Source organism: Diospyros lotus, chromosome 7 (genome assembly GCF_014633365.1).
Source record: "Diospyros lotus cultivar Yz01 chromosome 7, ASM1463336v1, whole genome shotgun sequence".
NCBI lineage: Eukaryota > Viridiplantae > Streptophyta > Magnoliopsida > Ericales > Ebenaceae > Diospyros > Diospyros lotus.
Window position 1 is genome coordinate 30,327,406 of NC_068344.1, and position 14,890 is coordinate 30,342,295.

The 14,890-nt window shown below is 34.8% G+C and overlaps 1 protein-coding gene across 3 annotated transcripts; it reads right to left on the bottom strand.

Moving 5' to 3' along the window:
• Positions 1 to 1,165: 1,165 nt before the first annotated feature.
• LOC127806591 (autophagy-related protein 11) lies at positions 1,166 to 13,408 on the bottom strand. 3 transcript variants are annotated; one of them, XM_052343977.1, is made up of 6 exons: positions 13,236 to 13,408; positions 11,638 to 13,092; positions 7,789 to 9,469; positions 4,198 to 4,415; positions 2,709 to 2,922; positions 1,166 to 1,450 (listed from the first exon to the last, which is right to left on the bottom strand). In XM_052343977.1, the coding sequence occupies exons 2-6, from the start codon at positions 12,579 to 12,581 to the stop codon at positions 1,376 to 1,378; spliced, it is 3,132 nt and encodes a 1,043-aa protein (XP_052199937.1). In that variant the 5' UTR covers positions 12,582 to 13,092; positions 13,236 to 13,408; the 3' UTR covers positions 1,166 to 1,375. The 3 variants fall into 3 exon arrangements, with proteins under 3 accessions (XP_052199937.1, XP_052199934.1, XP_052199935.1); XM_052343974.1 differs by lacking the exon at positions 1,166 to 1,450 and adding an exon at positions 1,483 to 2,135 and having other exon boundaries at positions 13,236 to 13,405; XM_052343975.1 differs by lacking the exons at positions 1,166 to 1,450; positions 13,236 to 13,408 and adding an exon at positions 1,483 to 2,135 and having other exon boundaries at positions 11,638 to 13,229.
• Between the last annotated feature and the right edge of the window lie 1,482 nt (positions 13,409 to 14,890).

Sequence of the window (14,890 nt, forward strand, 5' to 3'; positions counted from 1 at the left end):
ACATTTGGCTTGCGACTCTACTGGTACAAGTGACAGTAAAAGTCAATTTAGAACCGTTATTGCATGAAGTAATTTGACATTGACTTATTTTAGGCACCTGGCCTGGTGAGGATGATAGGAGTTATAAAAGGGAGCTGCTTAAACATTATTTAACTCATTTGACCTAACTATAACCATTTATTTTTTCTAGCTCCAGCTCTAGGCCTCTTTGAAGGCATGGAATGGAATGGCAAGGGATGGAAATATTTTTTTTTTTTTTTTTTTGCTTGTTTAAGAAGCCTATTAGTAACTGAATAGAGTCAATCGCTTTTAAATGATTTTTTCTCTTTTAAATTAAATAAAAAAATATTTATTTATTATTTTCATTTAATTATATTACTTACTTTTTTCATCATTAATCTTTCGTTCCATTTATATTTCATTTGATGTCATTATTAAATTTATCTCAAACGAAAGGCCCCATTTGATTAGTTGAAGTGAAGTAATTATTTGGTAAACTGATTTAAGTTGAATTTAATTTTAATAATGATTTTTTATTAAAACAGTTAAGCTCACCTCTAAAGCACTCACTTATAGTGAGTTGAGTTGACTTAAAAGATTTTATAATCTTCCCAAGACTTTATTACCACGTATCACATCATATTATTTACCACATAAATGACATCAAATTCACCTGAACTCCAAACAAGTGTAAGCTCGATGTCAAGCCAAACCTCGGCGGAAGTTGACCAAAAACCTACCACTATTTTTAAAATTCTAAAATAAACAATGCCCTTATTTAATAAATTTTTTATGGCAATAAAATATAGGAATACGTTGCATAAAAAATAATTTTTAAATTGGGGAGGATATATATATTGTTCAACTTCAAAAAACATAATTAACTACCATAAAAATTATAAAGGAATAAGAGCAACAGAAACAAAAGAAGACGGGGTGGGGGGCTCAGGCAACACTTTATTGGCTGTTGCTGAACCTTCTTTGGATCAGAAAGGTTCAAAAGAGACGAGGCAAAAAGAAGCAAAAGATCATCTCTGGACGAACCAAAAACCAGAAGCATCAACACCGAAAAGAACACAGCCAACCTCTCTTTGCTTTTTAAACTAAAATTTTGGAAACAATATTAAAAAAAATAAACTAAAAACAACAGGGTTTCCAAATGGAAATAGGCCCTAATCATTCTATGCTCAGCCCTCAGCCCTCATAATCAAACAAGGTCTCTGCGGGACGAGGAAAATGACAGTTTCAAAATGGCAGGACGAAAGACAAACACCAAGTAAATTGCCCGGGGGATTAAGTCGGTCAAATAAACTATTTGGTCTACTGTTTTCAGCAGATCAACACAAATATTGCACACCAAAGATTCAAAAGAGAATCAGGTAGGAAACAAGCAAACATGGTAAGTGGAGGAATCATAATCATAGTTGACAGAAGAGCACTCGGTCCAAACCTGCAAAGAGCACAGTTTCAAATAGTCCGGGCTGAAACGAAAAGTCTTATGTTACATGCATAGCCTACCAGGGGATAAATATTCACATTGTATGACAAGTCAAGAGAATGGCTGGCTTTATATACAAAGAGGAGATTAAACCAAATCAATCATCAGCTGTACATAAGGGCAAATCAACTCCAGGAGGAAAGCAGCATGAGGATTTAGCTATTAGTTAAAGGTTTCGAGTTTTATATGTATGTACAATTTGGTTTCTTCCATCATGTCCATCTTCATTTTCGCAAGATCAGGAAGGAGGCTGCAAGTGAATGGCGGTATCAGGTAACATGGCTACTGTCACTATGAAGTATTCACAGCCAATGGGGAGACCGTATGGGTTGAAAGTTGATCCTGAATTCAAGGTCAACCGACTGGTTCCCGTATCTATTTGATCTCTATTAGGGTCTGCTTGAACCGAGGAAGGTTGTGGTAGTCTTACAGTCTGCCGTTCAATATGCACTATCTGACCAATGATATAGCTAGGGCGGTTCGGGAGATGGTCCAAAAACAAGGCCACGGATTCTGAAGACAGGTAGTAGTTGGAGCAATTCCGACTTATTGCCTCGTAATGCCCAGCAGAGTTGAGGACAAATGCAGCAATCTCGTGGACTTCCAGGCGGCCAAAAGATATCTTCTCCTTGTTTGCCTGTGACATGATGATATGGTGCTTTGTTTGGACTAAGCAAAATGCAATAAATAAAGAGGAAAATAGCATGAAAAGCTTTTATCAAATTGTGTTGCCTGTGGGAAGAGAGTCAAAACTATAACTTGGGATCCATGAGTCATCTAAGAAAGGATATATTCTAACCATTTGGATTTCCACTAAGCAGAAGCTCTTCAGTGGTTGAAGTGGCCAAGAAAGGGCCTTTACTAGGAATTATGTAACAAAATTCTCTCTTTTGCCATTATGCTGACAACACTAAATTAAGCATTGTGGGAAAGAACCATGCAACAACTCTGTTGTAGTTTTCAGGATAGCAGATGGGGAAGTTATACACTTTTCCCCAACAACTGCCAATGAAATTAAGTAAAATATTTACAGCATTAAGTAACACAGCTACATATCGGACATAGGTGATCAACTGATAGCTATTTCCTATTTATCAGCCATCTAATTGGTAAAACAAAGAGTTTCAGAGAGGCCCAGATTTAACCACCTTTGGTTATGCAAGGAGACTATAATAAATGCAAATGACAAGAATGTTAACTAGACACTTACCTGCTTCTCATGTTGATGCTTCAAGTACAATGTGTTGACCAACTCTTTTTTTTCTTCCAACTCCTTTTTCATTTGCTCTTTTGTAGATTCAGCCTTTGAATATCTCTCAAGCAGCTCTGCCCGATGCCTAGACAAGACACCTACTTTATCAGCAAGTACCCGGATACATTCTCTAAATTCAGCAGTGCCATCGTCTTCAGCATCACTAACAGAACTGAAAGTCATAGGGAATGCCATTTAGTCGACGCCAATTGGAATTTATTTGGTAAAAAATAACTGCATTATAACAGGGTACACTAATACTAATAAAATTTCAACAAAACTCCTAGTTCATGAGTTCAAAAATTTAATCTTCCTGTCAGCTTTGAACCTTTGATAACTAAACTAAAGGTCCAACTCCTCACCAGTAAATGAAACCTAGAAGTGCAGCACACTGATCCTATTGGATAAGACCACAGATCTACCATTGCCACTAAATGAATATTTTCCATGGTCAAAAACTAAAACAACAGTTATTTATCATATGATGATAGTAATAATAATGGTGGTTAATTACAGAGAATCCTCTACACCTATTTACCCGCATCACTTAACTCCCTGAACTGTAAAAGAGCATATTTAAACTGCCCCTAGTACCAGAGAAGAGGTGAGGACACCATTAAATAAAGATGTAGAAATAACAATTCTGGTCATCTCAACAAAATGGTTAACTACAACCCCTTATTTATACATTTATACCACTTAACCGTCTTGAACTAAAAATTGCACATTTAGAGCCCTTAATTTTATTTAAAATCCCATAGATAACCTTCTGAGGGTTAGAAGCTACCTAGCTCTCAATTCCATATATGATTTTTTTTTTTTTCAAGAATTCTATTTTGATCCATGAACTTTCAGGTAAACACTATCAAATGAAGACATTTATATTGCCATCTTCAGCTAACAAAAAGAGATTTTAATTGAATCATCAACCATTGTGAAAAAACAAAAATGCTCTTCTGGTACCAAAAGGGCTGCCATTTTCTTATGTTTAACTGAACAATATATTCTTGGAAAAAGGAATGTTAGGATTACTAAAGCCACTGCAAAACTTTTGTTATATTAGAAAAAGGAATTTTAGGTAATCTTCAACACGTGCAAGTCACATATCTGAAGTCTTTTCACTTTGTTAGATAATTATAATAAAAAGGTTATTTATGGCATGTCAAATAAAAATAGAGAATGTAAGTGTACAATGGTGTAGTCTAGAAGAAATAAGTGATACAAAGGGTCCATTGACAGGGTCTACACTCCTATAACAACCCAGCCAGTGCATAGGCCACACGTACCAAGTCCTTTCACGTGAGGCATAAAAGGATTGGAAGAAATGGAACTTTGAGAAATGATACGATGCACCAACCACTCACATGATCCAGGAATGCCACAAACATACCAAAAAGGAGGAAGTGAGAAGACGTAAATGGTAGGAACAAATTTTTAATCAACTTACTTGGCCAAAGAGTGAGCTAGAGCACGCAGTGACTCAACAAACCCGGCCACTCCACCAGACAAAACACAGGTCCTTAATCTTTCAAAAAGGCTACGCATCTTTACAGCAGAGGCACGCAGTGCACTATATTCTGAGGCTCTCCTATCAGCAGCACAAAGATTTGTTTGGGCTTCCTCTCTTGCTTCATGGAGACAATTCTCTAAATGAGCACAATTCATCTGCAAAAATGAGAACCAAGTTAATTAGCTGTTGACTCACATTTATAACAGTTACACTAGTTATTTCATTATTCACCTCTATGTGATATGAACCTCATGTCAGGTGCAAACATGAAAAAGTAATTTGTTAACCCTTTTAGTTAGATTTGATAAGCCAAATTTCTTCCCCCGCCCAAAAAAAACATTTACATCAACAATTAGATTCCAATATTTTTCATGACAACAATTAGATTTTAGTAACATAAATTAAGAAATACCATTCTAATATGGATCACTAAAACATCCTAACAACAATCTTGGCAACCTGTCATTCTTCTCTGAACTAGCAAGCCATTTTCTGTGAGATGTGGAAAAGACAAGCAGAGTACAGCAGTAACAGAAGTAACTTCATATTATGTAACAATAACATAATCAATTGTCAACTCAGAAGCCATGATATACATTTTCAACACAAGTCTCGAGCATTAATGGCAAGGATAATCCTATGATTGCCCAATACAGTGAAGAACATGATGTTCTTTCAGGGGCAGCCAGTCAAGTGACTGGATAGAAAGGAAAAATAGATGATTTAAATTTTGGAAACTGATTTCAGCTCATTCCTGATGATATGGTTTTAGATATTACCTCACTGCTCATACTGGAAAATATGTGAAGCTAAAAAAATGTTCTCTTAGATGCACCATATTAATGTCCAAGTATGTCCAATGCTTCAGAATTACAATACTTTTTTCACAACTACATATTAAACCAAAGTAGCAAATACCATTCTCGGTCAGCACATACCATAACACCTAAAAATGACACACATCATATTTTAAACTGCCTTGTGCATTCAGTCATAGATTCCAATACCTGCCTGTAACAAAATGAGATCGATACCATATAATTAAAACCTTGGCTCCTTCAGTCATCAAGACTGATTCATGCTATACGCTCTCTCTCTTTCTATATACACAAAAATGTGCTATTTCACTTTTTGACATGCAATTAATCTTTTGAATTTGTAACTATAATTCCAAATTTTTTACTATAAGAAATATAAAATCTCTACTGGTACATAAAATGGGACCAACAGTTACCAGAAAAACTCCTATTTTTAAGTTTCAAATTGATTAGGTTGTCTTAACAGGAATCTAAGATATCCCCCTTGGCAGTAACAGTAATTAGAAATTCGAACATGAAAGATAAAAGGGAAAACAGGAGGAAATCTCATAGAAGATTTTGTTCTTCTCTGAATTCATTACAGAATGAATCCTGACCGTCACTTTAAATGCCATGCCACCACTCAGTTCAACCAAATCACTATCATCTAACATGAGAACCCTAAAGGAAAAAGGGTTTATACTATGACACAAACCAGCTATGCCTTAAGAGGACCAAATAAACACCAAGAACTTCCCAAACTTTTTCCATATTAAACCAATTGAAGGGCTTAAAAGCAAGACTAGTACCATTAGACGTCTTATTCAAATCACTTATTTCTTATTTTTTAATCAAACGCCAAAAACATGTCAGGATTCCTAAAATTATCCTTTTCAGAAGCAAATATTCATCAAGCTTCACTCCTAGAGGTCACCAAAAATACCCCAACTAAACAGCACTGATTTTTGTACACTAGTATATAAAGGATTGGTCATATGCACCCCCCCCCCCCCCCCCCTCTTCAGTTCCATGTAGTGTATCTTTGCTTGTTAAAAAAAGCTATAAAGAATTTAAACAAGGGTATGCTTAAAGACATTTAGAGGTAAAAAAAAAAAAATTCACAGAATCTCATAACAGAGTGTCGTTTCTCCTCTTTTTCCCTCAGATGGGAGGAAAAAAAAGATCAAGTCAGAGACTGAGGAAGGCGAGAAGAGAAGAATAAACATGACAAGAACTTGATGATTAGCATAACTTCAACAATTTCATTTACAATGATATTGTAAAAGGATCATAAAAATCTGTGTTCATGGTTAAACTTTCCAAAATAAGACTAAGCACTGGAGGTGGGCAATCCCCTAGCCAACACCACCAACAATAGCTCAAAATTTTACATATAACATGGGTACAAATACCTTACCATACCAGAGTTATCCAATACATTAAATTACATTTTTTGTTCTGGCTGGAATACCGATTGGTACTAGTGATACTGACAACAACAATTGGTACCGGACAAAATTAACATGGCATGGCAGCCAACAGAAAGACCCTTGAAACAGCATCCCTACTCCTATCATTGTAGGGGCACTCACGTCCCTAGTGTAATGGGAACGCTTGTGTCCCCACTTATATTATATACTACAATAGTATTATATATTATATATGATAATTTTGTAAACTATTATATATATAATGGAATATAATATAGTATATAGATTAACCGGGCATTATCATTTGTATATTTTCTTTTTTTTTTTCCTTGCAAATTTGATATTATATATATGATAGATAATTTTGTAATGTATATATATTATGTAATATAATATAATATACAAGTATATTAATCTGGCATTTATCCTTTATATATATATTTGCAATTTTGTGGTGAAAAATATGTTATGGAAAAACAAAAACAAAAGAATGGTTCCTTATGTTGTATTTAAAGATTGAAAATAGGAATAACATTTTCTTTTTCTACATCTTTTTGCTACAATTTAAAATTTTTAATAGCACATTCATACGTGCTATATCATCAAAGGGTGAGCCTTGACAGCAACAAGGTTGTTCCTTTGTGATTGGAATGTTATGGGTTCAAATAGGGGAAACAACCTTTTTGCAAAAAGACAAGGGGAAGGCAGCATACAAGTACAATCCTCCCCCAACCCTCGCAAAAGGGGAAAGTCTAGTGCATTAGGGACGCCTTTTTTTATGCTGCATCATCAATTGTATATTTAACTTTGTATACTGTGCATGCTGATTAGAGTGCATTGTCATATTATTACTTTAAATTATTTGCTTATATAGTTTTGACAAGAATAATAGTTTTATATACTTCTATTCCATTTTATAAATAAAATTTTATGATAATTGTATACATTTTCATAAAATATGCTATTAATTTATTATAGCAATAAGGTATTGGATTTGTCATTTGTATAATAGGTACTGATAGTACATGTACCATTTTGGATATATATTGCTATATATTATACCATTTATCCTTTATATTATACCAATAGCAATATATATCCAAAATGGTACATGTACTATCAGTACCTATTATACAAATGACAAATCCAATACCTTCTCCAGTACGGTATTGACAACTATGCATATAACCTAACAGAAAAGGTTTGATCAATAACCCAAAAGATGAAAATGTTTATAAATCAAGATTCAGTCAGAAATTATTCCAGAGATATAACACTAATTTTCATTCCATATCTGATACCTGAGATTCATCCAGAAGCTTCTGACTTCCTTCCAGCTCCCTCTCAAGCTTTGCAACCTGTTCTGATAGAGCTTTCAGCATGATTTCTGTTTCACTAAGCTGACGAGACTTGTCTGCAACAGCATTCTGCAATTCCAGCACAAGATCACTAGAAGCATCTTTAGAATCTGAAGCCTGTTCAGCTGTCATTTCATCAGGTAAATTATTTATTGGCTCAGACATGCTCTCAGCAGTGCAACTGGTTCCCATACCCAACTCTGCAGTCAAATTATCTTTCTCATCTTTGACATTGGCCCGCACCTCATCACGAGGTACTTCAAGCATTGATAAATCTAACTGAGGATTTAGCATTGAAGAGGAATCTGTCATGTTCTCATCCAACCCTTCTGAAGGTTTGCCTGACTGTTTAGCAAAATTTCCTAATTTGACATGTAACGAATTAGAGGCACAAGAAACCTCATCCATGGGTTCACTGACACAAGGCATATTGGCTTCAGCATCAGCTGAAACTTCTGATTTGCTATCACCAGCCTTTGAAGTTGAAAGGGCAAAGTTCAATAATGTCTTATCAATCTGAAGCCTATTTCCTTGCTTATATTGGTCAGACAACCTCTGCTCTAATTCCTGAATCCGATTCTCATAGGACTCGCACTGCATTTGCTTAACCTTTAGCATTGATTGGAGGTGTTTCTCATACTCATCCTTCAGGTGCAAGGCTTCAGCTGTCTTTTCTGCTGCATTTTTCAACAAACTATCAACTTTACTGTCATCAAGTGATTCATACTCAATCTCAGTGCTGAAAGAACAAAGGCGAGCTACTGCAGAAGCAAGTTCAGCTTTGAGTTTTGCATTTTCAACTTCCAACTTGCTAGTTCCAGCAATCTCTACCAAGTCAGAACCATCTATTTGCTCCTCTGAATCATATTTCTCAGGGAAGTCAACAGCATTCTCTTCAACTTCAGCTGAAAGAGAACTATTGTTTGACATGGAAAATGATCCCTTTAAACTACCATGCTTTTCATGCTTCAATGAAAGCCCTAATAAATATTCAGGAGCATAACAGTCTAAATCCGACATATCTATGTCTAGCAAATTAGTGTCAAAAGGAGTTATATTAACATCACATTGGCTAGGAGTGTCATATAGTCCCATGGAGGCTAAAATATCCCTAGGAATAAATGAACCATGTATTTTCAGAAACTCCTCCCGTACCCTGACTTCAGTCTCCCTCTTTATCGCAAGCTTTTCAGCCAATTGACCAGCCATACCCATGTAAAGTTTCATTGAAGCCTTTCTCCTCACTATTTCTGCAAGGCAAGCTCTGTAGGCAGGGCCTATCCCACGAACAACCTTCAAAAGTTCAAATTGATTATTTTGATGCTTCATCGCTTCTGAGAAAACAGAAAACTTGTACCGTATGCCTTTTATAGCATATTGAATATATGCAATGTTCTGCATGTAATTATGCACAAAGCTGTTCATTTCTTCCTTTTTATCCTTGCAGAAATCAAGCAGAATGGAAATCGCACGGTCGCAATCATGCATCTTAGGGAGGTAGCTTTTGTCATGGCCATCATACATTGGACCCAAGGCTGAAACTGCATCATGAGGACGGAGGGAAGAAGACAATTGGCTGGTCACACAGTCATCCACAAGTTTCTTCACTGTATTTACGTCCTTGCTGCAAAATGCATTTGAGTACATAATTTCATGAATAACATGGATAACATCCCAGATATACATCAGACAGAAAATATAGACATCAACCAGAATGTTGTACACCTTAAACTACGTAAAAGTAAAGGATGAAACATAGCTGAAAGATAGTGTAAAACTTGTTGAATCAAACATAGCTGAACCCACATAGTGGGTTTAAGGGTTGATATGTCCTCATTCTTAGGAAGTGATCTTAATAATAGTAATACGAAGTAACATGCTCTTCTAACAATAAAAAATGGAAAATCTTAATTATGACTGATACTGGAACTAGGCCAACTAGCTATGAACATTTCCAAAGGTAAAACTGCTCTATTGGTTATTCTCCAACTAATATGATTTCCAAGAAAATTAGATCGAAGATATAAAAACAGAAATTGCTTTAAAAAAAAAAAAAAACAAAATTTCAAACTTTTTATAAACTATAAAGAGCTATAGCTATAAAAATGTTAGGTGATAAACTCCATCGATCCCTCAATTGCTCGTGCATATGGATGTTCAAGCAGACCCTGCAGAATTTTGAATGTTGAGAATCACTTACTCAGCCAGGACAAAAGATTGCCTGGACACCCTCCTAGAATTTGAACAACCTTGCTTATTCAAGCTTGGCTGGCAACTAACTAAGCAAGCTCTAACTCAGTTTGCTCAAGGGTTATACATGGAAACACAACAATTGAACATCGAAGGAGGGGAAAGAACCAATAAGCATCTTAGTATGAGCTCACAAAATGTTAAAAAAAAAAGGGAAGAAACAACCATGAAGGATATTTACACAATTCCTGTAAAAGTATAACGTGTTTTTCTGGTATCCCTTTCCTTTCCACATGGACAATGCTTTTCTTAAAACATCTTTTACATGCCTGAATACTAGCTAAGGAAACAAGAAATGATAACTCGTTTGGTGCAGACATAATAAAACTGTACAACCCCCTCCCCCCCCAAAAAAAACCCTTCCACATGTACATCTCTACTTGCCATAAAAAGAAGACAAGCACTAAACAGTCCTCTAAACTGCTTCTAGCCATTTGAAGTGACCACAGAAGCCTAGAAAGGTAAGGACTAAGCTAAGCATATATGTTTATATATAAAAGCCATAGAAATCTATTTGGGTTTGTGTTTCCTTCCATTCAAAGTCTTCTAAACAGCTTCTAGCCATGAAGCAACCACAAAAGTCCAGCAAGGCATGAGGACTAAGTTAAGTTTATATATTGGCATATAAGCTGTACAAAATTCATTGGCGTTTTTGTCTCCTTCATTCTCTAGATGTGCATTTTGGACAGAAAAAGTAACAAATTTTAAGAGACTTGGAAGAATACTAGTAGTACCATGCTGAACTACCCTTCATTCCGATTTTTTCCCCATTCTTTTCTTCCTTTGCCAAATGAGGGACAATGTTGGATAAACTCAACTCCAAACATAACAAAAAAAAGTATGTTCAATACTCTACTACTCATCAAGATGCAGGCATGAACATCAAATCAAAGCAGGTCTCTCCCAACAAAGATCATATAAGCATACTTGAACACCCCCCCCCCCCCCCAAAAAAAAAATAATAATAATAATAAATAAATAAATAAATAAATAAAGCGGCATTATATATTTTAAAAAAAGGAAACAGTGACCAAAAAGATCACCTCCAGACAGAGTCCAACCTGAAGGCCCAGTGTCCACACATGTACATAACCAACTAGATTATGCAGTAGGAAAATATTTGTGAAAGCAGAGAATTACTGACCCTATTACATAGAACTAAGTTCAATGGGAGATAATATGAACTATGAAGGCTAGAAGAGCAAAAGAAGGAAGGATACATTTTTACACACATCTAGTCTCACCATCATGGCCTTGTGAATATGAGCATAAAAATGGATAAGAGGACCAATTAAAAGGAAAATTCAAAAATCAATCACTCACTCACTAAGAATAACATAAAAGACTGTAGCCATATCAGCTCTCAAAAATGACCAGTGAACTTAGACCATGTAAATATTTCAAGAAAACTGGAAAGCAAGTGATAGTCAAAAATAAGATCACTCCAACAAATAAACAGAAGGAATTCTGAAGTCACCAATCTTGTGCGTCTGTGTGAATATATATATATATATATATATATATAGAGAGAGAGAGAGAGACCTCAAAGCTTGCATTATACTTTTCTGTTCACTAACATAACGCTGGTGCTTCTTAATTGTAACTTCCAAATCCCTTATAAGGAATGAAGTTTTGCTAGTAAACAAATGTTCAGCGCTGCGCTTTAGTTCTGCAAATTCCTGTTTAAATTCTGAAACCTTATGCTCAAATTGCCTGTGTGAGGTGCTACATTCCTCTTTCGCCTTTCTCAAGTTCTCTTCCCTCACAAAATCAAGTAAGCATTTGCGAGTATCTGTTTGTAAAGCAGGGTGAAGTTTGCAAGATCTCAATTTCTCCACGTCTCTGACAAAATTTGACAGAAGATTCGAATGGCTGCGATACTGCTGTGTATAACATTTAATGAAATCCATGTAATTTTGGTGAAGAACCCTATAGAAATGGTCCAGATTTCCCCAAGCAATCTCCAAAGCCCTCTCTTGCACCTTCTGCTCCCTCAAGAGTCTCTCACAAATCTCAAGCTTTGCTTGTGTGCGGCTGTAAATCGCATCCCCACACTGATAGTGGTACCTGAATTCCCTCTCATATGACGGCAATGCCTTAAGCGCAGGGTCCGAAGCATCATCCAGCTGGTGAGGGTTGTGGGAGGAGGATGGTGATGGAGGGTCGGGTATGTCAATGATTTCAACTTCCTCTGGCGCAGGAGGCATTGAACTACATCGCATTCTGGCCTTATTGAACAAAAACACCTCCTGGTCATCAGATGGTAATTTATAGGCCGAAAGAGGCTGCTGCGATTGAAGCTTCGTTTCCAAGCACAGAAGCAGTTGATCATTTAAGGGAATCCCATATGCGGATTGTATGAACTGCTGGACATCCTTAACAAGAGTATATTCATCACACTCCAGCTCAAATGAGTGCCCATTCTCCGCAATATGAACCAGAAGTTTGCCCCTCTGGACCACAGTTCCAGAAACATTCGAACTCATTATGTCCCCTAGAAAATAATGGATTCCCACACCCACAAAACAATATCAGCAGAGTCTGGCAACCAACACCGCCCTGCTCAGACAAGAAAGTTTCAAGGCCAAAGCCTTAAAATTGTCGAGCATAGCTCTGAGATAATGTCAAATCGTCATGTAAGTAACCAATTCAACGATGAACACTACAAGTAATTCACTTCCTCCCAGATACGCCCTCCGCCAAGTAGAAGGTAAATTCCAAACCTCAGCACTGATAAACCCCCAATTTCTCAGAAAAAATCCTACGTTTAAACTTGAATCCCCAGCGAAACGCCAAATATCTCAGATCCACTTAGCAAATCAGCAAAAACAGCCAATTTTCCACAGACCACCAAAAGTTCTACGAATAAACCCTAATTACAGCCGACCCACCCTAGAATCTGCAGAGACGCCCCCAATCCCTGCAAACCCACAAACGATACAATCGATCAGGCCCCGACTTCGCAGCTCCCGACAAATAAATCGAATCGATTAGTTCCTGCAATCAGACAAGTGAATAAACATCGAGAAGAACCAAAGACGAAAAGCCGAAAACAGGATTCAAAGGGCAATCTAAAATGCCGGCGAAGCTAATCAGAAGCGATAAAGGAAACGTGAAGCCAAGGATTGAGAGAGATTTACTTGGCAATGGGTGTGAACAAGTTTACCACGAAACCCTCAGCATGATGAATCATTATTCATTCTTTATAATTGCGAAGCTCCGCTATACATACATGTACATATATATATATATATATCTATATCCATATATACACACACGGTTCGCTCTCGCTCCTCGTCATTGTCAAGCAACCTTCTGATGAGAGGAACAGAAACAGTACCATCTGCTCCTTCACATCGAATTTTGGGAAGTTTCTGTTTTTGTTTTTGTTTTTTGTTTTCTAAAACAAAATTATTTTCAGTTTTTTTTAACATCAAATTTAATTAGAAATTATTTTTATCTTATTTTATAAAAATATAAAATATTTTATCTACAAAAATAATTACATAAAGAGTATTTTTCTGATAATATCAGAAAAAGTATATCACTTTGCCTACCGATAACCTTTATCTATTATTTTTAATTTAAAACTCTATTATTGATTGATATTAAAAAAAATAAATTACTTCATCTTCAGATGAAGTTTATCTATCTATTAATTGTAATTTAAAACACTATTATTGTACCTGAAAATAAAGTATATTTATTATCAATTAATAAGAATATTTTAAATTTTAAAACCTAAAGAAACAAATACACATTATTTAAAAACTAAGAAATTTATTTTTCTTAGAAACAATATATTATACATATTCTTTAAGCAAAAATTATGTAAAAAAGAAAAAGATTGAATATTTCTATATAAAAATAATATTTGCATATAACATTTTAAATAAATATTCTTAATCAAAAATATTTTATTAAAAAAATTAATATGTAAAAGTAAAATACGTGTAATTTATTATCAAAATAATAAGAATGGAGGCAGAGATAGTTTGGGGCTAGCCGAAGATAGCTTGAGAATGTTTATTCCTAAAAAGAAATCATTATTTATTTATAATCATGTAGATATAATTTTTTATTTATAATTAAATTTTCTTATTTAACAATATTTATGAATAATTATTCTAAACAATTATGAGAATATAAGCTTTACTCACTCATTATCTTTTTAAGATTTAAGAGAAGAGAGACATCTCAAATTTATCAAAATTATGATAAATTACTATATTAAAGGAAGTTAGCCAATATCAAATAATTATCCTTGATTTTAAGAGATAATCTTTGTTAAATCAAGTTACTTAATCTCGAATAAGATTAGTTGCTCTTAGATTTGTAAAAACTCTACACTCGACTAAACAAAACTCTCGTAAAATATTGAAGTTTAAGGAAATCTAAAATTAAACTACTACTAATGGCCTAAACAAAATATGCACATGTTAACGAAATTGAATTTCAAGGATTATCAATTTATTTACACAAAAAATGATAGTATAAATTTGTCTAACAAGAGATGAAAATTATTATTTAAAATTTATCAATTCAAATATTGTGACGAGAACTCGTGTCATCCTCTAACAATATATTTGGTCGTAACGATAATTTTTAAATTCATCATAATTGCAACAATATAAGAAAATTTCACTATGCTATTGAAAAATAAAAAATTCTAAATAAAAAAAATACCAAAAGATTAGGATTTTTTTTTTGGGTGGTAATTTAGTCTTTTAATATTTTTAAAACTTGAATTCACGTGATTAATTTGGATTTTTTATAAGTCAGAAGTAATAAATAA